The sequence below is a fragment of the Solanum lycopersicum genome, chromosome 7 (genome assembly GCF_036512215.1).
Source record: "Solanum lycopersicum chromosome 7, SLM_r2.1".
Taxonomy (NCBI): Eukaryota; Viridiplantae; Streptophyta; class Magnoliopsida; order Solanales; family Solanaceae; genus Solanum; species Solanum lycopersicum.
The window spans coordinates 65,204,340-65,226,958 of record NC_090806.1 but is presented as its reverse complement, the minus strand read 5'-3'; the positions used below and the strand labels follow the sequence as shown (position 1 = coordinate 65,226,958).

The 22,619-nt window shown below is 33.7% G+C and overlaps 4 protein-coding genes, 1 long non-coding RNA gene and 2 other non-coding genes across 7 annotated transcripts; 3 read left to right on the top strand and 4 right to left on the bottom strand.

The window, feature by feature from the left end:
• Positions 1 to 343: 343 nt before the first annotated feature.
• Positions 344 to 6,041, bottom strand: LOC101261133 (formiminotransferase cyclodeaminase-like protein). The gene is made up of 2 exons (XM_004243280.4): positions 5,528 to 6,041; positions 344 to 1,116 (listed from the first exon to the last, which is right to left on the bottom strand). Exons 1-2 carry the CDS (start codon positions 5,922 to 5,924, stop codon positions 602 to 604), a joined length of 912 nt encoding a protein of 303 aa, XP_004243328.1. The 5' UTR covers positions 5,925 to 6,041; the 3' UTR covers positions 344 to 601.
• Positions 6,042 to 7,226: 1,185 nt separating this feature from the next.
• On the bottom strand, positions 7,227 to 14,438 carry LOC109120799 (uncharacterized). Its single transcript, XR_002028283.3, has 3 exons — positions 13,861 to 14,438; positions 8,030 to 11,467; positions 7,227 to 7,569 (listed from the first exon to the last, which is right to left on the bottom strand). It is a non-coding gene; the product is annotated as an uncharacterized lncRNA (long non-coding RNA).
• LOC104648384 (intracellular protein transport protein USO1-like) lies at positions 7,766 to 10,800 on the top strand. Its single transcript, XM_010325419.3, has 2 exons — positions 7,766 to 8,197; positions 8,724 to 10,800. The coding sequence occupies exons 1-2, from the start codon at positions 8,018 to 8,020 to the stop codon at positions 10,536 to 10,538; spliced, it is 1,995 nt and encodes a 664-aa protein (XP_010323721.1). The 5' UTR covers positions 7,766 to 8,017; the 3' UTR covers positions 10,539 to 10,800.
• Positions 14,439 to 15,617: 1,179 nt separating the features above from the next.
• Positions 15,618 to 15,710, top strand: TRNAY-GUA (transfer RNA tyrosine (anticodon GUA)). Its single transcript has 2 exons — positions 15,618 to 15,654; positions 15,675 to 15,710. It is a non-coding gene; the product is annotated as a tRNA-Tyr (tRNA).
• Positions 15,711 to 16,028: 318 nt separating this feature from the next.
• Positions 16,029 to 18,832, bottom strand: LOC101262434 (QWRF motif-containing protein 3). The gene is made up of 6 exons (XM_019214746.3): positions 17,605 to 18,832; positions 17,401 to 17,520; positions 17,200 to 17,316; positions 16,967 to 17,056; positions 16,739 to 16,846; positions 16,029 to 16,457 (listed from the first exon to the last, which is right to left on the bottom strand). The coding sequence occupies exons 1-6, from the start codon at positions 18,760 to 18,762 to the stop codon at positions 16,377 to 16,379; spliced, it is 1,674 nt and encodes a 557-aa protein (XP_019070291.2). The 5' UTR covers positions 18,763 to 18,832; the 3' UTR covers positions 16,029 to 16,376.
• A 1,960-nt stretch (positions 18,833 to 20,792) lies between these two features.
• Positions 20,793 to 20,864, bottom strand: TRNAD-GUC (transfer RNA aspartic acid (anticodon GUC)). Its single transcript has one exon. It is a non-coding gene; the product is annotated as a tRNA-Asp (tRNA).
• A 950-nt stretch (positions 20,865 to 21,814) lies between these two features.
• Positions 21,815 to 22,611, top strand: LOC101262734 (homeobox-leucine zipper protein HAT22-like). The gene is made up of 3 exons (XM_004243758.4): positions 21,815 to 22,090; positions 22,185 to 22,264; positions 22,344 to 22,611. The coding sequence occupies exons 1-3, from the start codon at positions 21,815 to 21,817 to the stop codon at positions 22,609 to 22,611; spliced, it is 624 nt and encodes a 207-aa protein (XP_004243806.3).
• Positions 22,612 to 22,619: the final 8 nt, after the last annotated feature.

Sequence of the window (22,619 nt, the reverse complement as noted above, 5' to 3'; positions counted from 1 at the left end):
CAATTTCTTACATGTTTTCTAGTTGACCTATAAAAAATAAAATTTAAAATCACTATCCTATTAAATTAATACAACATAATAAAAAAATAAATACATTTTTTAGTATCGAATATAACTAGAAAAAGAAGATATTAAAAAATTATGCGAAGCGGATTAATGCGGGACAGGGTGGACGGATTGAAAATGGAAAGTGTTGCTAGCAGGACGGGGCAAATTAAAAATTTTACGGGTTAAGCTCAACCTGCACCGCCCCCGCCCTAGATCATTGCCCCGCCCTACATCATTGCCATCCCTAGCTGGACTTCTCAAGATAGATGTCTTTATGTATATATGGAGAGAATCCTTAAAACAATGAGCATTAAGATTACAAAAGTTGGATATACAATAAGAATGTTTCAGAAATGTAGTATGAGCACAATATTGTGTGCTATGAACAAATGTGAAAAAAAAAAAAAATTCAAGATTTTACACACAAACATATATTGCTTAGTTCTGGAGGCTAGAGTTCAAGGTCAAATGCTCCAAAAATCATGGCAAAATACGCGAAAAGAGAGAAGGAAAATAGGAATGACGGATGGAATAATTTTTTCCTATAGCTTCTCTAGTCAGAATGTTGAACTAGTTTCAAGTAACTTTCGATTATTTTTTCTTCTGAGAGATCAGTATAGTATCCTTTCCCCACAGAAATACCTTCTTCCATAGCAAGTCGCTCAACTTCAAGCTGCACTTGGTTACCACCAATTATAGTAGGTTCCAGTAAGTTGCAAGCAACTTCAATTGTCCCACCTCCGTGAGTTAACGCCATGGATTGAACTGATGGAAGTCCACCTCCTCTGCCACTGACTCTCTTTGCAATTTTACGAACAATGGATATGTCATTTGTGAAGACTGGAATGTTATAGTTGTCAACCCACCTTGTAGCTCCAATTGTAATAACACCTTTCGCTTGAGTCGCGTGAGGAGGACCCTCGTCAGGCTTTAGTTGCAACGTCTCTAATTTTGTCCCACCTATCCACTGGTTCTCACTTGAATTAGGATGGAAATATCCCAACTCTCTTCTGATTGAATCAAGCGACCTTCCCTCTTGCTGTGCTGCTCCATATAAGAAGGTTGGAACTGCAGTCTACGTTTAAGACCACTTTTAGTGACATTAAAATGAATAAAAAGCAGTAAAAACTTTGACAACGTAAAGCACAACTTCGTCCTACTGCCATGAAATGGATTTGTCGACACATAGCAAAATGCAACAAACACACAAAGTAATTGTGTTCAAAGAACGTAAACAGCACTTAGTCAAAGGCTATGATGGTAGGTATTAGACGTTATCTCCATGATTTAGTAACATCATGCTTAATATCAGATCTTCTCGAGGAGATACAAAAATGATAAAGGAACTTGCCTTTAGCAATAGCTTTTGTATAATGATTTGATCCATCAAAGGCTCAAAGCTGGTCCAAATACATCGTCCACTAGATCTCAAGTTTATGTATATCTTGGCATGTGATATGAGAGAAATGCAAGCTAGCAATTGTTTACAAACATCCTTAGTAGCACTCAACTAAATGCAAGCTAGCAAGTAGCAATTGTTTACAGACATCCTTAGTAGCACTCAACTAAAGTGTATGATGGTACACCTTTTTTTTCTATGATGGCAAATCCTTGTCTGTCATATTTTCTGGCTTCTTCTCCTTTCATTTTAGTGCCATATCTTGAATTAGGATAGCCTCCATCATTGCCACATTCCGAAGTTTGCACTTCAGTACAAATTAGAGTAAATACTCTAAGTAATCCCCAAAACCTCACAAGATCACTCCAAAGAAAGGTTCAACAAGTGTTTCCCAACATTTACTCTCTTACAAAAAAAGGAAAGGGGTCATTCTCTTTGAAACAGACTAAAAGGGAAACTAAACCATTCTTTTTGAACCAGAAAAAGTATCATTTTAAATCTCTCAAATGAGGTTTTACGTGAAGTACCTGCAGAAACTACTACCAAAGGCATGTGGTAAAAACTAAGAACCTTGTATATGAAGAGGACAGTGGAAAACAGACTTTACCTAAAGTAAAAGTTTTACATATTTTGTATGGTTGAGGGTGCGTCTATACTCTTACATCTTGATGCATTTGATTCCATCCTTGTGGATTTGAGTAATATCGATGCTTAAGTTAATGATGAGGATCAAGTTGTCTTATTACTTATTTCCTTACCCCAATCATTTAAGCATATTAGAGATACTATACTTCACCGGAAAATCAAATCTATATTAAAATCAAAAGAACAGATAGATACAGCTATCTGGGAAAGTAGTGTAACTCATGGGAAGGCTTAGTTGTAAAAGGTAGATATAATAAGAAAGAATCAAGTAGGGAGAGGTCCATATCAAGGTCAAAGTCCAGATACAGAAATATGGGGCGCAAATATTGTCATAAAAAAAAATTGTCATAAGAAAGATCATATTATTTCTGAATGCTATAAGTTGAAAAACAAAGAAGAGCATTAAGAAAACAAAAATGAGCATCAAAATATTGACCCAGCTGTTGATGAGTCTGACAGAGCAATAATTTTAGCTACTAGTAATAGTTTTAAATCTAACGATGAGTGGATTTTAGATCCAGGTTGTTCTTATCATGTGTCCCAAAAGGATTTATTTACCATATACGAATATGTTGGAGGTGGAGTTGTCTTGATGGGAAACAATGCTCCCTGCAAAGTTTTTGGTAAATGTACAATTCAAATCAGAATGTACGATGGTGTGGTAAGAACTCTCACCGATGTTATATATGTTCCTGACTTAAATATCATCTCATTGGGCACTCTAGAATCTCTTGGGTGCAAATACACAGGTGAAGGTGGACTTATGAAAATATCTATAGGTGTCCTGGTGATAGTGAAAGAACACAGATCTGGTACGTTGTACACTTTGTTGGGAGCCACTACCGCAGGTGTCATTACAGTTTCTACCCAATCTGATTACGACATCACCAAATCCTGGCATATGCAATTGGGCATATGAGTGATAAAGGTCTTCCATCCTCAGAAAGAGGTCTTCAGGGTGGACAAAGTACCGGGAACATGGAGTTCTCCGAACACTGTGTGTTCGGGAAGCAGAAAAGAGTTAGCTTTAAATCTCCAGCAATTCATCGAACAAAAGGTACTTTGGACTATATTCATTCAGATCTTTGGGGTCCTTCACGTACCCCGTCAAAAGGTGGTGCCAGGTATATGTTCACTTTCTTGATGATTGTTCAAGAAAAGTTTGGGTTTATTTCCTGAAAAACAAAAGTGATGTTTTCTTAACTTTCAAACAATGGAAAGTTTTGATTGAGAAACAAACAGGAAAACAGGTCAAGCGGTTTAGAACAGATAATGGCTTGCAATTTTGTAATAATGAGCTCTTTCTAGGAGTATGAAACAAGACAATCTTGTGATAAGCCTATTGTTATTGTTAAATGATTTAATTGATTAGAGGTAGTTATCTACATAGTGTAAAAATTCATTTTCTATTAGATCTTAAGCTTATTTAGAGCTCTGCATGTAATCTCGCACCATCTTTGCTGTGGTTTAATTGAAGTTTCAATAATGGCACTAATGATGGAATGCCAAAGAGAACCATACATATCAGCTATGCTTGCCTCACACTAGTCAGAAGTCAAAACATCTTAAAGGAAAGTTAATGGGAAAGAGATAAATTAAGCTCTGGGAAATGTTGATTGAAATAAGGTAATTGTTTTTGATGAAGATGAAATAAGGCAATTGTATAAAACTCTTCTATTACATTTTGAAAAAACCACTAGGTAGAAGATTATCCTATGAATGAAAGCGAGCATGGAGGTGGTGAAGCACCTTCTTTACATCATATGGAAAATTGACTAATGAAGAATTGTGATTCACTATACACAGAATAATCAGCTATAGGCACCAAACACCATCCCAGTAGTAGCTTTTCTCATGTGTCTCTTTCAAATGTAAGAACTATATACCACTCAACAAGCTGATTTCAAGTCCATAGCAGCATATATTAGTCACAAATATACGTCGATTAGTTTCATCAAGCCTTCCCTATTCACTGTTCCAAACCTTATCTTCAATTTATATATAACTTTAAGCCTTCCTAATTGTGTAATTTTTCACTTTTGTGTTACAATTGCCATCTTTTGGAGCAGCCTTTAGAAAAATGAGTGAACTTTAGACCACAAAAAAAAGTGAATTAGTGACCAATGCAACACTCCTAAATGTGAAAAACAGCCATTTATTTGTCCTTTATCTTTATACCATTGAACAATGAACAAGCATAGATGAAACACGATCAATACCTCTCTATTATAGCAACATTCAGAAATTAAAGACAAACAAACCTTAAAATTGACTATGGTTCCTCCATGGTTTCAAATCAAAACACAATAAGTACTAATTATCATACGCTCCATATCATATTAACCACATACTTTTGCAACTCTTTTTTATGAATATTATGATTAAAGGTTTTGAGAAGGAGAAAGATTGGTTACAACTTAAAATAAGAGAAGGAAATGCATCAACTACATCTAAGTATCCATGTTATTGATCTTCCTGTTAATGCAAAACAAAGACTCAAATCTTTTTTAGAGCAATTTCACTTCCAAGGGGGGGCATAAGTCAAGTGGGACTACAAAAATATTTGAAAGACTCACAAGATTTTAGGTCAACTTGCGCTCTCAAATAATTCCATGGGTACATGCTAACTCCCACCAGCACAAGTACCCACCAACTATGTCCACCAAGCCAGACAGATGGAAAGAAATCACGTTTTGGCCTCCGCTAAAATTTGAACCTTCACACCTCATTATTCTCAACCCCACTTCATTGATCACTTGGACGCAACCTTGGGTGCCAAAAAATTAATCTTACTACTAATGCAAGAATTCAATCTTGCTAGCTACAATAAAAGCCAAACATACAATAAGCTTATCTATTTATGCAAAACAAAGACTCCAATCTTTTTTTAGAGCAATTTCACTTCCAAGGGGCATAAGTCAAGTGGGACTATAATTTTTTTTCCGAAAGACTCACAAGATTTTGGGTCAACTTGTGCTCTCAGCCTCTCACTAATTCTAGTATTCCATGGGTACATGCTGACTCCAACTATTACAAGTACCCACCCAACTATGTCCACCAAGCCAGACAGATGGAAAGAAATCATGTTTTTGTCTCCGTTCTCCCCTAAAATTTGAACCTTCAAACCTCATGATTCTCAACCCCACTTTATTGATCATTTGGAGGCAACCTTCGGTGCCATAACTTAATCTTACTACTAATGCAAAAATTCAATCTTTCTTAGCTACAATAAAAGCCAAACATACAATAAGCTTATCTATATATGCAAAACAACAAGATTCACTCTTTTGTAGCTACAATATGTGTACAGAGTCAGTACACGTGAAATTAATCGAGATGCACACAAGCTAGTCCATACAACACAATTATGAAAAAAAGAAAAACATCATTTATAAGGGGTATGTGTTGATATGACTAAAAATATAAAAAACAAACCTTTAAGATTAGAACCAACTTCAAATGCCAAAGTCTTAGCAGTGTCAGCAACCATGTCCAAAGAAGTTGTGCCCAAGGGATGAAAACAGATATGGTCCACAACCCCAAGCCTAGGATGAGTCCCACAATGTTCTTGGAGATCAATTGTCTCAAATGCAGCTTTCACCATAGCAAAAGATGCATTCTTTAAGGTCAAAGAACATGACCCAGATGAAGAATTGGGAGAAATTTTGGAAACAAGGGTATATCCAACTCTGTTGTAAATCTCATCTTCAAATTTGTTGATAATGGGGGATTCTGGAAACAATTTAGCAGCTTTTTCAATTGATTCAAGAGCTCCCCTGTTTCTGCTTTCTGATATGTACACTTTGCAACAAGCCAACATCAATTTCAGCATTTTCTTGTTCTTGAGATTAAATTTTTTTGGTTGAGTGTAAAGAAAAAAATTGAGAGGTTATGGAACATTCATTTCTACACCACATGAACAATTTTGAGATTATTTGGAGTTTGGGCCAGTGATCTATGTTATCAATTGGGCTTTAATAGTTGTCCAAGCCCATCCCTTTTTTGAAGCCCATCTTGTAAATGTAGTTAATTTGAATATTGAAAAATTAGTTAAGTTAGTACCCTCTTTTTAATAAATAATTACTAATTTTAGCGATGTTTTATTTATTACTACAATTTATAGAAGTATATAGCAATATTACGATATATATGCACTATGTATTACAAGTGGTTTATGCATGCTATATATGTATTATATATGTTTTAAAATATATTATACTTTTTTTAAAAAAATTGATACAATATATTATAAGTGTATTAAAATGTGTGATAAATATATTTTGTATCAACAATATTTATACTATATGTGCTTTTTTTTAATAAATTATTCCAGTGACAAAAATGTTATTTTTATAAATAATAAATATATTTTTAATATAACATATTTATGTAAGTTTTCTATATCGAAAGAAATGTGCAAATAGACAAATTAACAATTTCACCTTCAATGTTCGATTAAAAAAATATCAGCTTCAAGCTGTAGAAAAAATTACGGAGCATGAATTGTCTTGTCTCTCTTGACGTTTGAACTATACATTTGAAACTCTAAATATATTGTGTTTGAGTTTTTTTCATGTTGGAGATGGAATTTTTTTTCAAAATTTTATTTTTGCTTTAAAAATCATTTTGAATAATAGCTAAAAATTAATATGCGATAACTTAGCTTTTACCTTTTTGTCATGACTCATGAGCAACTTATATCAATAAGGATTGTAACAAATAATTTTTTTTATAACTTCATAAGAGGAGTCTGAAAAGCGTGAATTAGAGATAACTTCTTAATAATTTTTAAGTTAAGGTGCAGAATAGTTCTAGGGATTTATTCTTAGGAGTGAAGCTAGGCTTTTGTATCAGATCTGTTTGGTTCTACTCAATCATACTGCAATTACATAATAATGCTTATTAATAAAGGGTCAAACAACATAATTGAGACTGATTGCTTGTTGCTAAATACAAGGCCAAACCTTTTGACCTATAGTTCACTGCAAAAAATACCAAGGATTATGGACACTTGAAAATACGCGCAAAAGTTTATTCTATTTTTGAATCCAAAGTATCTAATAAGAATACTTTATCACGTCTTCAGATGCTCAATTGAAACAAGTCATAGTCAAATTTATATGAAACTTACTAACAAGTTTAAGAGATGGTCGATGTATTAAGCATATTGTATGTCTCAAAGATACATGTTATGCAACGGACATAAATATTCGACAACTTGTTTAAGATCGAAACATGATTATTATATCCAGCTTCTTACGTGCACATCAAATAAATAATTAGAAAATTATAGTTTTTCCATCTTTTCACTCTTTCACATCTTGGAGAGACGAGACTTTGTGCGGAGTAAAAATAACTGCTTTGCGTGGTTTCAAATAGGAAAATCTAGCCAATTCCACAACAACACATCTAGTATAATCCCACGTACGAGACCTGAGGAGGATATAATATATCCAATGTAATTCCGCAAGTGTGACCTGTGGAACGTAGAGTGTAAGCGAAGTAAGCAAATCCTACGCCTACATAGAAAAGTTATTTCTGGTAGACCCTCCGCTCGAGGAAAAAATAAGCGAAAATTAAAAATGTCAGAGCAAAATACTATAGGAAGCATGACAAAGCATTTTCGAGAAAGGAGCAGTAACTACAAAAACAAAAATTGTACAGTCACCATGCGATGCACATGTTTCCTTCAAACTCTCTACTCTTTCTTAGCTCCTTATAGATCAGAACTACAAATTTATGTGACTCTTCTGCATGTAGAGAGAGAGGGGAAAGCAGTTTGAGAACCATTTTGAGATGACAAGCAGCACTCAAGCTGTGAAACATTAATCTAAATTTACTAAAGACAGCCAAGTGAGGCCATTCTTGTTAGGTTACTCACAACTCTTTACACATCTCCTGGAGGACATAAGATAAAGCAAAAGCATGAAAAGGAACCTGCACAGTCAAAACACTGGAAGATCATATGGAGTTGTGCTGCTGCTCGCATTTGGTGCTGCCGTATTTGGAATTATGACTCTCCACAAGCTCAGGGACAGGCGCGTCTGCAACCTCTTTGTAAAGGAGAAAGAACGTGAACTCGATGGCCTTAAACACCTCTTGCAGGTTCCTCTCTCTCCTATGTGTCCGCTGAATGAAAAAAAAAGAAATCTTGTCCATGTCTAACAATCTATTTACATGAAAAATCAGGAAACAATACTTCCAAATAGACTTCTGTTGTTCGACTTATTTTGATAAAGTATGCCAGGAATTACACTTGAAACCATATCTGCCTCTAAAAAGAACAACTAACTGAAAGAGTACATGTTGCTTAACGGGGTTAAAATAAACAGTTTTATAACAATTTTCCGGGAAAATCTGATGTTAAATCAGATCAGGTGACAAATATCACAGACCCTAGATGTTAAATCAATCATTAAATGAACAAAAGTGCATTTTGATTTCATAAAAGGGTAAGATGGATGATAAATTTGTAAATCTACTGTTTAACAGCTAACTGTACAAAGTAATCTATTATCAGTAGAGTTTTTTCAATGAAACTAATGACAATAGGCATTGTCTTCTGCCACCATTAGCATAATTTTGTGTTTATTATGCTACCCAAGCTAACATTATTTGTCACCTGTGACAGAAAGAAAGAGAACAGGCAAAAGAAACCAGAAGGCAAATGGAGGACATGAAATCCAATATACACTGGCTTGGTACGCAGAAAACGGATCTTGACATTAAGATATCAGAGATGAAGTCAACAATCTCTTCCCTAAAAGAAGAACAAAGAACAATTGGAGTTACTCTTGAGGAAAAACAGAGTGAGATTAAGATGCTTAGGGAAAAACAGATGGAAACAAAGTCCGATGATTCCCAGGTTTCACTACTTTCTGAAACTTTAAGACAGAAAGACGCTGAAATTGAGGGTTTAAAACACCGTCTTGAATTTTCACCAACAAAGGTCTTGTCAGTAAGTGCAGATCACCCGTCAAATACAGCAACAAATTTCACCACCGAGGCTGCTGGAAGAAGAGGAAACAGTCGAAGAAGAAGCGGAGAATTGCATGAATCCATCAACTTAGAAGGCCAGGAAAATTCAGTAAAAGAGACCGACAACAAGGCCAATGATTACAAAAAGAAGGAACCCGCTGGAGAAGGTGAAAACACGGGAAAAACTGGGGAGAGATTTGACAACGTGAAACGGAAAGCTGGATACGGGCAGTCTAAGCAGCTGGCAACTTCTCAAAAAGATGTTCCAAGCAGCATCACCGCCATTTTTCAAACTAATAAAGGCCAAATACAAAACACTGACAATCATAAGAATAAGGAAGAATCTTACCTAGATGAGAAAACGTACACCAGTGAGACATCTAAGGAAAATGAGCATGATAGAAATCAAGTGCAAAAGCAAAACACTGAAGTTGGAACAAATGACAAAGGAGTGACTAAGATAGAAATGCAAAAGAATTCAAACAGCAGAGGAACATCAAGAGTGAGCAAGGACCGCATGAGAACCACAAGAGGGAAGAGACGGCAAATAATTGCTAAGCACCAAGTAGATGAAAGTGGCATGCATCTGGAAAGTCGTGGAATTGCTAGCATGAGAAACAGAAAATTCTTGAAAGTCAGAACGGGAACTGAAAGGGTCGCGAGGGTTGGAGGCACTATACTGGAAATAAGGGACCATCAGAAAGACAACGACATGGACATGGACATGGACATGAGGAAGAAATCTGACGAGGAGGATTACGGGATAGAAATGAAAAAAAAAATTCAACAAGGTGAAGATTCAGCATTACAAAACAATAACCAGATAAGGTCAGAACAAGGAGCAAATCCAGATACAGGGAGATATAGAATGCAAGATGTTGGCACAAATCATGATGATAGTCCACCTGGTAAGACACGGCCAAACCCTAACAATTTTGCAGATGCAGAGGAAGGGAACCAAGATGTCATGAAACATGACATGACTCAGAAGATTGAGAAAGAGCAGGAAAGAGAAGTCAGCAACAAAGAGACTGAGCTGCTCCACAGTTCTCAAGAAGAAGGGTTCACAAATACAGCTCTTTCAAAGAAGAGTAGCATCACAGAAGAGGCCAGAAATCAAAAGGCAGATGAAGTATTACAATTAGAGGAAATAATCAGCACCATCAGAGAAGATACAGAACCAAGGCAAGCTCAAAATCTTTCAAATTCTTCTGAACATGTGACAATTGCTGAAAGGGATGTCAAAGAAGATGACAACCAAGAGGTTGACTATTATCAGGAACCAAAAGAAGCGGAAGATCATTCTGGAGGATCACAAGATTCCAGAAATCAAAAACCAGATAACACTGCACGAACGGAAGGAGAAACCGACAGAGTCAGAGAATATAGAGACCAAAAGCATGCGCTCAATCTTCATTATCTTTCCAACCATGTAAGAACTGCAGAAAGGGATTTAAGAGACGATTAACTTGAAGTTGAGAATGATAAGAACACAGAAGAAGAGGTAAGCAATACGACAGGCTCTGCTGCCAGCTTGGGAGAGGAGGGAGAAGATAGGGACCTCAACGATGAGGTCTGAACTTTAGTCTAACAGCAGTGCGAGAAAGTGTTATCATTATGCTCCATTTAGATCAGTGTAAGTATTCATAACTAAGCTAGCTTAGGGAAATACTTCTATTTCTATCCCTAGCTGTTAAGTTTACGCATTTATTGCTTCCATTCACTAATTACTTTATGTCTTCTCTAAACAATTCAATGTCCCCAGCCCACACACTTACCCCTCTGATCAAAACCACATACACACGGAAAAGAAGTCATGCCCTAAAATAGATATTGGAAAGGAAAATAAAAAAAAGCATAACCAGGTACTATAAAAATAGAGCAAATGAAGAAGGAAGCCTCCTCAAGTTCACTGGGTAAAGGCAAAATCGAGGCATTTAACTTTTAGCCCCATGTTCTGGAAGACAAGTAAATGGTAAGAATACAGATGGAAACTAAAACACCCTTACGAATGTCTCATAACTGTCATTAGATATTACAGATTGCATGACATTCAAACTACGGGGTCTGAAATGCATGTGTAATTTAGACACTGCATTAGCAAGACGAAGATATCCAAGAGAAGTCAATGGGCAGAACCATTTCGTATATTGTTATAATATTAGGAGAACTGCAAATGTACCTGTGAACCAAGTTTTGTCTACGAGTAACTAGCTCAACAACTACTTTCATTTATAACAACAGGATGAAGCCAATACAAAGAAAAGAAAGGAACTTATGTCATGTCCACCTATTGGATTATTAGAGAGAAACTTTGAGACCTAGGACTTGAGAAATTCTCAACCATGGGATAACGCCTTGTGAATTCACACCTTACTGAGCTGCTTGCACCAATGTCTGCAAAAAAAAGAAATAAATACGAAGTGTAAGTCATTAATCACGATCAAAGAAGGTTCCTCTACCTAGGAAAGAAAGAAGGATTTACAAATGAATTGATTACTTTTCACTGTTGTTAGAAGAGAATCAATGTCAAACAAGACCTCTTTTTACTTTCTGAGAACTCGTATGAAAGTTGAACGAAAAAAAATTAGTTAAAGAATGAGAATAATATGATTGCTAGCTAGAACACCCTCGTCATCAAGTGAAAAAAACAGGATCCTGTTTTCCTCAATCTAATAATGCTTAAATAACCAATTCACCATGCCATCCGACAGTATGAGATTTCCATATTTGGTCTTCAGTAATGCCTGCCAAATATTCTAGCTCCACACAAATACAGGTAAGTAAGCTACAATAGTGCCTTCGTCTATTTCCTAATCAGTTTTTAATTGACTGGGCTTACAAAGATCTACAATTTGAAAATTGAACAGGCCACTGTGAAGTAATTGATTAAGAAGCAACATTATTCTTGCAGAAGATTTGATTCTATCCAATTATTGGAAGTTGGACTAGTGAAAAGTACAAGTATAGCAATGTTCAGGGTTTGTAAGAAACAGGTGAATACCTCTTCTTTGTTCTTCTAGCCTCCAGTGAACAACTAATATCCACAGTAGAAAAGCAAGCCCCATCCAGACAACGATACAATCACAAAATGCAAAGTTTCAGATCATATAAATGTGACACTGCAACTTATATCAAATGCTTCGAAAGCATGCCATATTGAGTGTAAAATAGACAACTGACTCCACGAACTGCAATTGTCACAGTCAGCTGAGAGAATTCTATATTTCTAGATCAATATTTTTTCTTCATCTCTACTAAGAAAACACGTGGCACAAATATATAGTACTCCCTCTGTCCCACATTAAATGACTTACTTTTTTTTTATTGGTCCAAAAAGAATGACACATTTCTATATTTAGTAACAAATTCACTTTAAAATGCCTATTTTACCTTAATGAAATGACTTTTAGCCACACAAATATCTATGACTTATTTTAGACCACAACTTTCGGAAGTCTTTTTTTATTCTTGAACTCCGTATCAAGTCAAACTCACTCATATAAATTGGAACAGAGGGAGTAATGATTAAGGTGCTGGAGAAAACTTTCCTTTCACATAAAGGGTCTGCTAAATCATTGACATATATTAGGGCTTTTCCCTCATTGTTGCAGGGGGTTGAGGAAATTTTCCAGATGGTCTCTTGTGGTGACTACATCAAGACCTTTGATGAAAATCCAAAGTCAATCTTTAGTGTATCCACATTCTCTCTTTATGAGGAGTCTCATGAACTCTAAGTATATTATCTAATTAAACTTTGTACCATACTTGCATTACTTTCATAATTATAAATATATTTAGGCTTTCAACTATCAAGCTAGTGTGATGTTGAAATATACTTATACCAGTCTTTGGTAGATGAAGAAAAAGAAGTAAGCAAACGAAAAGGTTCCCAGTAATGCAGAGTCCACGTTTCAATTCTATTATTATCATTCATATTGTTTTCTGCTTCCTATTAACGTTATTCAATCTACTACTCATAAAATTGGAACGAGAAGGTTCTCACTGCCACCTGCTACTTCCATTATGTGATCCATTCACCAAAAATCTCTATAAAGAGCTTCAAGTAAATGAAAACTAAATATGCAGATAATACATAGGTTGTCAACAGCAGAGACCTATATAGCCCCCCCTAAGATTATTGAGGTTGTTTTTCCCTTTGAATAAAATAGAGCTATCCTATCAGCCGCCTTCCTCAGATGAGATTTCCTCCCTAATGTGCCAGATGTCTACTTTTGCCCCGTTTATGCTCTCACTTCACATACAAGTACAGGTCCAAACCAAAGCCAAAGCTTCCTTCACTATGAAAGAAAGAGAGTGCCACAACTACTATTTCAAAAGCTCGGAAACTCCTTCTACACCATTGCCTGACCATTGAACTTCTCCAATCAATATGCATTTGCTTTTTCCAAATCACAACATACAATTAGTTTATGTTAGTTTAGTGCTGGTCAATCTATTTAGGCGAAAAAAATACATAAAGTTAGAAAGGACAGTTTCGAGTGCCTCAATATACGAGACACGTTCTCAATAAGTCATTTCATCAACTAACAAAAGTACTTGAACCTTAGAGGCACTGAAGCAAAGGAAATAGGAATACAGACAAACAAAAATACCATTCCAAGCGTTTTAATGAGACATGGAAGTTCAAATCCAGAAGTTATTCTTGTCCTTCCACTTATAGGCGCTACTTTTCAGTAATGCTGTCAATCTGTTTACTTCAAAAGGTTGTGGTTGCTTCTCTCACTAAGCTATTAGGCTAACTTGATACATGGTAAAATTGGGCATACCTCTGATCTAGCTGTCTGGAGTACGAAGTAAATCTGGAGCAAGTCTACCTTCCCTTTTGGGATTCTTCTTCCTCTTCCTCTCCGAATTGCGCTCTTTTGTTTTGAGGTCATTACAGAAGGACCTCAATGAGGCAGCCAGGTGATCATTCCGATGTGCGGAAAGAATAACGTCTTCCATGTTTACGGACTTCCGACCAGCATGCTGTGCAAATAATTCTAGGTCTTTTGATAGCTGTTCTGCAAACTTGAAGGCTAAATCAGATATACATGTGATGATCGGTTGAGAAACCTCCATACCGCATTGTTTGGCCTCATCTTCGGCAATAGAGATGGTGCATAATCGGAATCGATCTCGGAGTAAGTCGGTCACAGCTTCTTCCTCTTCTCTCTCTACATCACTTGCCATTCCTCCGTCGAGATCCTCCATTGTAGGAGAATTGTTCAACATATCGCACTCGCAAACTCCCTGCCGATTGCGAAGGATGCGCGGGAAACAGATTGGAAAAAGAAGAAGAATATATGAGAGATTGGTACAACTCGTTATGAATTGGCCGAGGCCTGTTATACCAAAACAGCCCAATCCTATATTCGAAAAATTACATAAATTGGTACATTTTAATTACTGATTTTAGTGATACATTTTATTTATTATTATTTATAATAATATTATATTAAATATCCAATATGAATTAAAAGTAAATTATGTATGCAATATATATGAATTATAAGTATTTTTTAAAATATATTATGTTTGTTTGGTAAAAATTTGACACATTGTATTATAGATGTATTAAAATGTGTGATAAATATATTATCTATTATTAAAACTTGTATTATATGTGAATAATAAATTGTTCTTTGTAATATGTGTTAAACTTGTATTATAAATGAATTAAAACTGATCAAGTGAAAAAAATATACTGTTGCTATAAATGGTAAATATTTTTTTATTATAATATATTTATGTAAGTTTTCCTACTATATTCCCCTTTTCACTGAGATAATAGCTGTGATCCCTAATTACTTGTTCATTTTTTTAGTCGCTCCAATTATTTGTTTATTTTGACAAATTAGGAAATGACAAAAAAAAATTTCACTAATTGTATCATCAATTGCTTACTTTGAAAAAAATTGAACTTAAAATCTTAAATTTTTAATTCACTCACTTTATAATTAATAGGGATAAATGGTAAGCTCACTATGTCAATCACTGTTTTGTTAATAGTTATGTCAATTCAAAATTAGACAAATAATTAGGGACATGAGGAGTATATAGTAATATATCTTGTAATTATTGTTTTTTTTTTAAAAAAATAATTTCTTCACTCGTAAAATTTCACTTTATATGTTATTGTTGTTCCTCCACGAGATAATAGTAAAATTTGCATACACTCTTGTTTGTGGCATGACAACAATAGCAAAGAAGAAAGTTATTCACTCTACTTTATTGAGAAAAAGGGAAATGAGAAAGGAATGACTATGATATCAATATTAGACTAATAAAGTAAGATACTGAAATTTAATTTTTTTGAAAAAATAATAATAAATAATTTGACGATATCAAAAATAACAATTAAAATATTTGTAACGTAGACTTATATTTTGAATTTTTGATAATGTGACATATATAAAAAGTGTGCAAAGGAAAAAAATTCAAAGAAGTATGTACTTATGACTTATATACATATAGGTGTAGAAAAAGATAGCAAAAATGTATTTAATTGTAATTAAATTTAGAAGCAAATATCTATCAGTAGCCGACCATAGCTCAGTTGGTAGAGCGGAGGACTGTAGTGGGCAAAGCCTTTCAGCTAATCCTTAGGTCACTGGTTCGAATCCGGTTGGTCGGATTTTTATTTTTTTAAAAATAATACAACAATTTATATGTAATCAACTTTTTTTTTTTGTCGTAACGGAAGTTATTAAATTAATTTTTATAAAAAAATATTATTTGTTTTCAAGTTGTATTACAAAAGGATAAACTATGTTAAAAAATAACATTATTTCGCAATCGTTAACTCAAAAAGAAGTGAAAGAAAAAGAGTGGGGCAAGCTTTGCCAAACTATAACTGAAGTTAAGCTATCAACAAAAATTATGATGGAATGGATATGATCTCTTTACTCTTAACTTGAAGTTTTAAATATTAAAAAAGTTCCCGTTAAAAATGTTTCCTCCTTAAATGAGCTTTACGTAACACAAATCTGGATTAATTAAAGTTCCAATACGAATACCTCACCACTATCTTCACGCTTGTACTAAATTAATTTGTGTACGTCACTAACATACATACAATGGATAAATCAACAAAATAATGCTACTCTTGCTTCTACCTTCAGAAAGTTGAATACGTGTATGTTAAGAAGTTCACTAAATATGTACAAATATTAAATTTAGAATTCAGATATTAACACTCGAAACTCATCCTTCTCAGACTCAACACCCATAAAATTGAAATTCTGACTCCGCCTCTCTCTAAGAGTAAATCATTGAGCATTTGTCTTCTGAGATCAAATGATTAAACATATACCATTCTCTTCTCTTTTTCTTGTTTCTGTCTTAATTGGATAATGCTGCATATTAAATACCTTTCTTGACTCTGCCAATACAAAACACAGAAAAGATTTACAAAGAGAGCTCAAATGCTAATCTTATCAAGTTATGTTGAACGTATTAAAATGTTTTTTAATATTGTGATTTTAAACATGCTACGTGAAATATTGAAACTAAAGAATTGCCATAAAACAGAAATAAACATTTTTTTTAAACAGACTAAAAAGAAAAGTAAAACAGATAAATTGAAACACAGGGAGTATATCATATGAATAATAAGTAACTTTGTATAATGTAAGCAATAGTTCTATAAATTGAGAAATTAACCTCTAGTGTTGAAATGTTATTGAAAAGCTCCAAGCATTCTTCTAACAACAACTTCTCTTGTACAACTACCTCTGCCATTTCCTTCATTACTTCTGCAGTTTTTTCAGCCTGATCGAAAATTTCAAGCACATTAAACTATCTCGTATAAACTTTGATATTGTCAGCATATATAAATTAAATCCGAGACAATATAAGCAATGCTAGAAACTAGAGCAACCAAAATCTTACTCCTGATGAGAAATTGGATAATCTCAACGTGATCGATGTAGATACATCTGATGCATGTTGAAGAGCAATAATAGCCGATTGTGGTTCCACCTACAAGCTTAATCTTGTCAGTGAAACGCTGTGTGGCATATACGTAGCCACATAAAGTGAAGGGTGGTTAATTGAACATCATCCATCGGAAAATTATAACAGATCAAAAGTTACTTTTTAGACATATTCACCATTAGACTTACCGTTGCTCCTTCAATGAGAGGAACCCTACACAATGCTGATTGTAAACAATCTACGGAATTTGACACTGCTGAAGAATGCTGCCTTTCGATAGAACCCCATCCTTCTAGTAACTTTATCTGCACAATACATCGCGAAAAAAAATTGTGATGGTTTTTTGTTGCTGTCTGATCAATATTCGTCAAGGTTAAATTAGTTCTTACTTGAGAATGAAGAACAAAACTCAATTTCATTTCCAGGTTTTGCCTCTGTATCTGCAGCTTTTTTTGTACCACAGATTGTCTCATTTTTATTAAACCATCCCAAGCATATACTAAATTTGTCTAAGAGAAAAAACAAATAAACAAGGTAAAAAATTACTCTTTGTAGTAATATATTAGAAAAATTTCTGACTCCGCTACTCTGACCTCAGCTTGTTTACTGATATTGTGATGGACTGAATCAGCTCTGGCATTTACATATCTCCACTGCAACAATTTGTTATGAAGTATCTTTAAACGATGAACGCTCTCCGTCATGCCTGGCCTAAGAGGAGATGCTGCACCAGAAGAAAATTTCTTACCTTTGAGCAATTCAAGCCCCATACTAAGCAAATTCCCAACACTTTTCCCTTTAGAAGGACTCGTAGGAGGCTTCATATTCGACGTAAAAATCCCTCTATTTTCAATCAATACAGGAGGCGAATTCGGCCTTCCAGGAGACCAAGCCCATTTAGAAGTTTTGCTAGTAGCAGCCTTTTGTATTGGATTTTTGAATTTGAGTCCTAATTTCGGAGACTCTGGCTTTGGAACAGTGCAATCTGAACTCCATCTTCGCGATTTGGATAATGTATCTTGCATATATTTAGATGGAACTTCGATACCTGACTTTCGCGAACTTATTGTTGGTGCCATATACCCAAAAACAGGGGAATCAAAACTGTTATTTGAACAAATGTCACTGTATTCGGATTCTGATTCATTTGCTATAATATCAGATAAAATATCTGATCTAATTCTTGCTGAATTACATCTTCTTCCATCAACAGAAAATCTTCCAGAGGCAATCTGGCCAGTACTACCATCCGATAAATTCGAAGACTTGGATGAACTATTCGAAAATCTCCCTGGAAACTTGATTTTTCCGGATCCACCAAAAAACGATCGTCTTTTCTCCTTCTCTTTAGTTCTTTCCTTCTCATTCTCAAATCTACTAAACCCAGTGCAGCTCTTTTGCTTACTTAAAAACAGCGGATGAGAATTTGAATTTTTGAGATTTTTTCGCTCTTCAACGTCTCTTGATCTCTCATTTCCTAAGTGATTACCAAAAGTATCCATGATTGAACTCGGAGAAGATGAAGACGGCCAAAGCTTACCCAGTAATCCCGATTTTTCGAGACTTTTATGCTTATTATAATCAGTTGATGATCTTGTTTTCGATACTATACTTTCTGGAGACTGATTCTTATCATCAATAATTGAAGAATTCGAAGTTGGAGACAAATATCTTGAACTCACTTCTCTAGATTTCGAATTTTTTGGCTTCAATGAATCACCAAATCCCACATTTTCATAGTTTTCCTTCATACCAACAAACAAAATTAGCAACAAAACAAGCAATAATCTCACAATTTGTTTGATTTTTTGGTTTATTAGCAAAAATGAATGAAACTAAAAACAAATACGTAAAATGTGGCGGCAACTTAGATGCTTAAGCCGGATTTTGGTAAATATATTAGTGTCTGTTTGGATTGATTTATTTTAGATAATTCTAAATTAAAATAGCTTTTAAATAGTTTTAAAATAGATGGGTAAAATTAAAAAGAGTTTATAAACACTTATTTTAAAGCCAAAATAACAAAAATAACCAAAAATCATAAGTTATAACTTTTGACTTATAAATTATAAGCTAAAAAGTCAATCCAAACGGATCTGGTTTTTTTTTTTTTGAGAAGGTGAAAGGGTAATATTGGGTTTTTAGATTTAAAAGTGAAAATTTGAATGTTTGTTGACTTGGATAGAGTCCTTAAGAAAACAAATGACATAGATAAGGATTAATTTTTGGGGTGAGGAGAAATTAATGGTATTTAATTTTTTATTTACAAAGAGTGATGTTTGAGGAGTCTGTTTGATTAACTTAGCCGGCATTTTTAGTATTAGCAATTTAGCAAAATAGGGTGCCACTTGTGGCTTTTAAGTTTGGGATTTGACTTGTGTTATTTAATTAATGTACTGAGTTGATTGTTTGATTACAAATTTTGAATTAAATTTTAAAATTTTTATTTATAAATATAAGTTTGATCATCATATATTTAAAAATCGACTTTCGGAGGAATTTAAAAATACTATATGATGGCTCCATTGCTTTATATGTTTATTTTTCTTTAAAACATCAAGTAATTTTTGAGAGAATTTCACTTTCATTCATAAAAATTCACTTTTTTTTTCAAAATAAAATTATGTATTCAAAGTTGAATGCAATTTCAAGAATCACAACTTCATAAAGTACGAAGAGAGTATAATATAAGCAGGCCTATTATGATACAAATATTAATTACTAAAATCAGCCAGAGGAGAATATAATATATACAACCTATTTTTAATATAAATATATATGATTAAGTTCAGTAATGGTGACTCGAGTTAATTAGTAGTGATGACTCAAATTTCTTTAATATTTCGAAATGAACTAAAAGAAAAACACAATATAATTTATTCTTATTAGTTATTTCCATAACTATTAAATTATAGGTCACACAATGATAATCTTATTTGCATCATGCTTTCATCACTAAACGATAAGAACCTAATATGGTAAATAAAAGATTCTAAGCTTTATATTTTTGCAAGCATATGCGTATATAGGAGGAGGGGACATCGGATTCCCATTATTACTTAATTCCTTTTTTCAATTATATCTTTACATAATATTTTAAAATATTATTTTACCCTTTACCTTAATTATTTAAATAGTCAAATCTCCTATACTAGAATGATTAAGGATATTAAATAACAACAAACAATACAGTTTGATCAAATATTGTATCTACCATATAATACAGTACAATATATATTATGAAATAATGGGTAAAAATGATCTAAACAAAGTATAAGTGAGAATTGGTAGCACTTGTTGCATTCTTATTAATTCAACACACACAAACACACACAGACATATATGAATTAATGTTAGACCTTTAATTTAAAGTTTTAACGATTTTTAGTAGAAGAAATCTAAAGATCGAACCGATCTAATATATATCATATATCAACCTTCTTATAAATAGTGCATTCATCATCTCAAAATCCTCAATACGCCTCTACGTGCGTGGAGAAACTATTCTGCCTATAACTAATTTTAAAACATTGGTTATCCCTCTAATCCTTTTGAAATTTACATAAGATGTTAAATTATTAGCTTGATATTGTTGCTACATCACTTAACCAACGGGTAAGTTTCTTTGTAACTTGTTTTCTAGATAAAGTTATTATAATATTTTATACAGTAAACTTAAATATTTCTTAGTTTTATACTTCAAAGTTAACCCCCAACATAAAAGGAAACAACCAACAACAAAGAAACACAAACACATTTTTAGAAAAAAAAAATTTTGTAGCGCCGTTGCCGGGGATCGAACCCGGGTCACCCGCGTGACAGGCGGGAATACTTACCACTATACTACAACGACCTTGTTGTTTGTTGGATTATTTAATTTGAGTTATCAAATCATTTTCCAAGGCCTAATAGCCGTCCACTACTGACTCAACACATCCCTGAAGAAACTATAAATAGAAAAGTAATTTTACTATATCATCATTTGAATATAATTAATACAATGTCTTGAAAAATATAATAAAAAAATGACTATAGTTGATAAAGGTAAATTAGGAACTAAGTGAAAAATTATCCATAGATTGGATAAGTATCTATTTTTAGTATAGTAGACAAAATTTGTTGTACGAAGGGAGTAGTATAAAACCTCATTTAATAGAGATAGTGTGGTGAAATATCTATATCAATAATTGTTTTCTTATTGGATGTGTCAAGCCAAACAGTAACAAGTACAAATGAACAGAAGGAGTATATGGTTGATTTTTATTTTTTTTAGAATGTTTGTCTGAAAAGAGAAACACGATAATTATTTTGGAATGGAAGCAAAATAAACTCCTACTCACTTAATGGGGTTTTTATTTTAATTTTTAATCTAATTACATGATTCTTTTTGTCATGGATAATAATCGTTACTAAATGTATGAGTCAATCCTATCTCATTTATCAATAAATGTGTTTTAATAGTTTCTATAGTGAATTGGAACAGGAAAAGCCTTTTTGAATACATTAAAATTATTATGGGAAATAGTCAAACAAAATTCTTGTTCAAAGTGTAAGTTATTGGTTTCCTTAAGAGGAGTCAATTGTTTTAAACGCATGCCATAATTATCATTAAACTCATACTTAATTATTAATGACTCTTGTATAAGTAATTAATACACAATTAATCAAAATCTCATTCATTTTGTTGAAAATAAACCACATACCATATAAAGATCCTTCTCAATGCAAACAGTTTCACTACCATTCTCAAATCATATCAGACACATAAAACGCTTTCTAACACAGACGACTCCGACTCCGACTATGGGAAATAATAGCAATGAAGCTTGTGACACCAGGCTCACACTTGGACTTGCTACAAGTGATCATCATAAGAAAAAAATTACATGTCTAGATCTATCTATTATTCCTCTACATGACACCAGCAAGATTGATGGATCTAGCTCAAAAACTTGTAAAAATTATACCAAATTTAACAGTGAAAGTAAGAAGATTGGTATGAGAAAGAAACTGAGGCTTACAAAAGAACAATCAACTTTGCTCGAAGACAGTTTCAAACAGCACACTACACTCGCTATGGTATCGTTAAATGTATTTAACTTATACACTGACTGACTGACAGGTTAAACAAATCTTACACTTATCGTTGTACGTATAACATAACCTGATGCAGGGTCAGAAACAAGAACTTGCAGCAAAATTAAAACTCAAACCAAGACAAGTAGAAGTTTGGTTTCAAAATAGAAGAGCAAGGTAATTAAAAACTTATTTACTATATCTATTTTATTATATAATCATTCTTAATTTTTGATTCTGAATATGTGTTATAAAGGACTAAACTGAAGCAAACAGAAGTAGATTGTGAGTTCATGAAGAAATGGTGCCAGAGTCTGAATGATGAAAATAATAGGCTAAAGAAAGAATTGCAAGAGCTAAGATCAATCAAGATTGATCAACGGGCGCCGACGCCGACGCCGTTTCATCTTTCTAAGGCTAGGACACTGGCTCTGTGTTCATCATGCCAGAAAATTTCAGGAGGTGACACTGATGAAAAACATGAAACAGGACTGGATGATGGATTGTCCAAAAGAGCAAATTGAAACAAAAA

Excerpts from the sequence above, each read along its gene's own strand:
- LOC101261133 (XM_004243280.4), bottom strand. The coding sequence starts at position 5,924 with ATGCTGAAATTGATGTTGGCTTGTTGCAAAGTGTACATATCAGAAAGC. Across the intron at positions 1,117-5,527 it reads AGTTGGTTCTAATCTTAAAG|TTCCAACCTTCTTATATGGA; the intron begins GTTTGTTTTTTA and ends CGTAGACTGCAG.
- LOC104648384 (XM_010325419.3), top strand. The coding sequence starts at position 8,018 with ATGAAAAGGAACCTGCACAGTCAAAACACTGGAAGATCATATGGAGTT. Across the intron at positions 8,198-8,723 it reads GCCTTAAACACCTCTTGCAG|AAAGAAAGAGAACAGGCAAA; the intron begins GTTCCTCTCTCT and ends CACCTGTGACAG.
- LOC101262434 (XM_019214746.3), bottom strand. The coding sequence starts at position 18,762 with ATGAAGGAAAACTATGAAAATGTGGGATTTGGTGATTCATTGAAGCCA. Across the intron at positions 17,317-17,400 it reads GTTTTGTTCTTCATTCTCAA|ATAAAGTTACTAGAAGGATG; the intron begins GTAAGAACTAAT and ends TGTATTGTGCAG. Across the intron at positions 16,847-16,966 it reads TATCCAATTTCTCATCAGGA|GCTGAAAAAACTGCAGAAGT; the intron begins GTAAGATTTTGG and ends ATTTTCGATCAG.
- LOC101262734 (XM_004243758.4), top strand. The coding sequence starts at position 21,815 with ATGGGAAATAATAGCAATGAAGCTTGTGACACCAGGCTCACACTTGGA. Across the intron at positions 22,091-22,184 it reads AGCACACTACACTCGCTATG|GGTCAGAAACAAGAACTTGC; the intron begins GTATCGTTAAAT and ends AACCTGATGCAG. Across the intron at positions 22,265-22,343 it reads TTTCAAAATAGAAGAGCAAG|GACTAAACTGAAGCAAACAG; the intron begins GTAATTAAAAAC and ends TGTGTTATAAAG.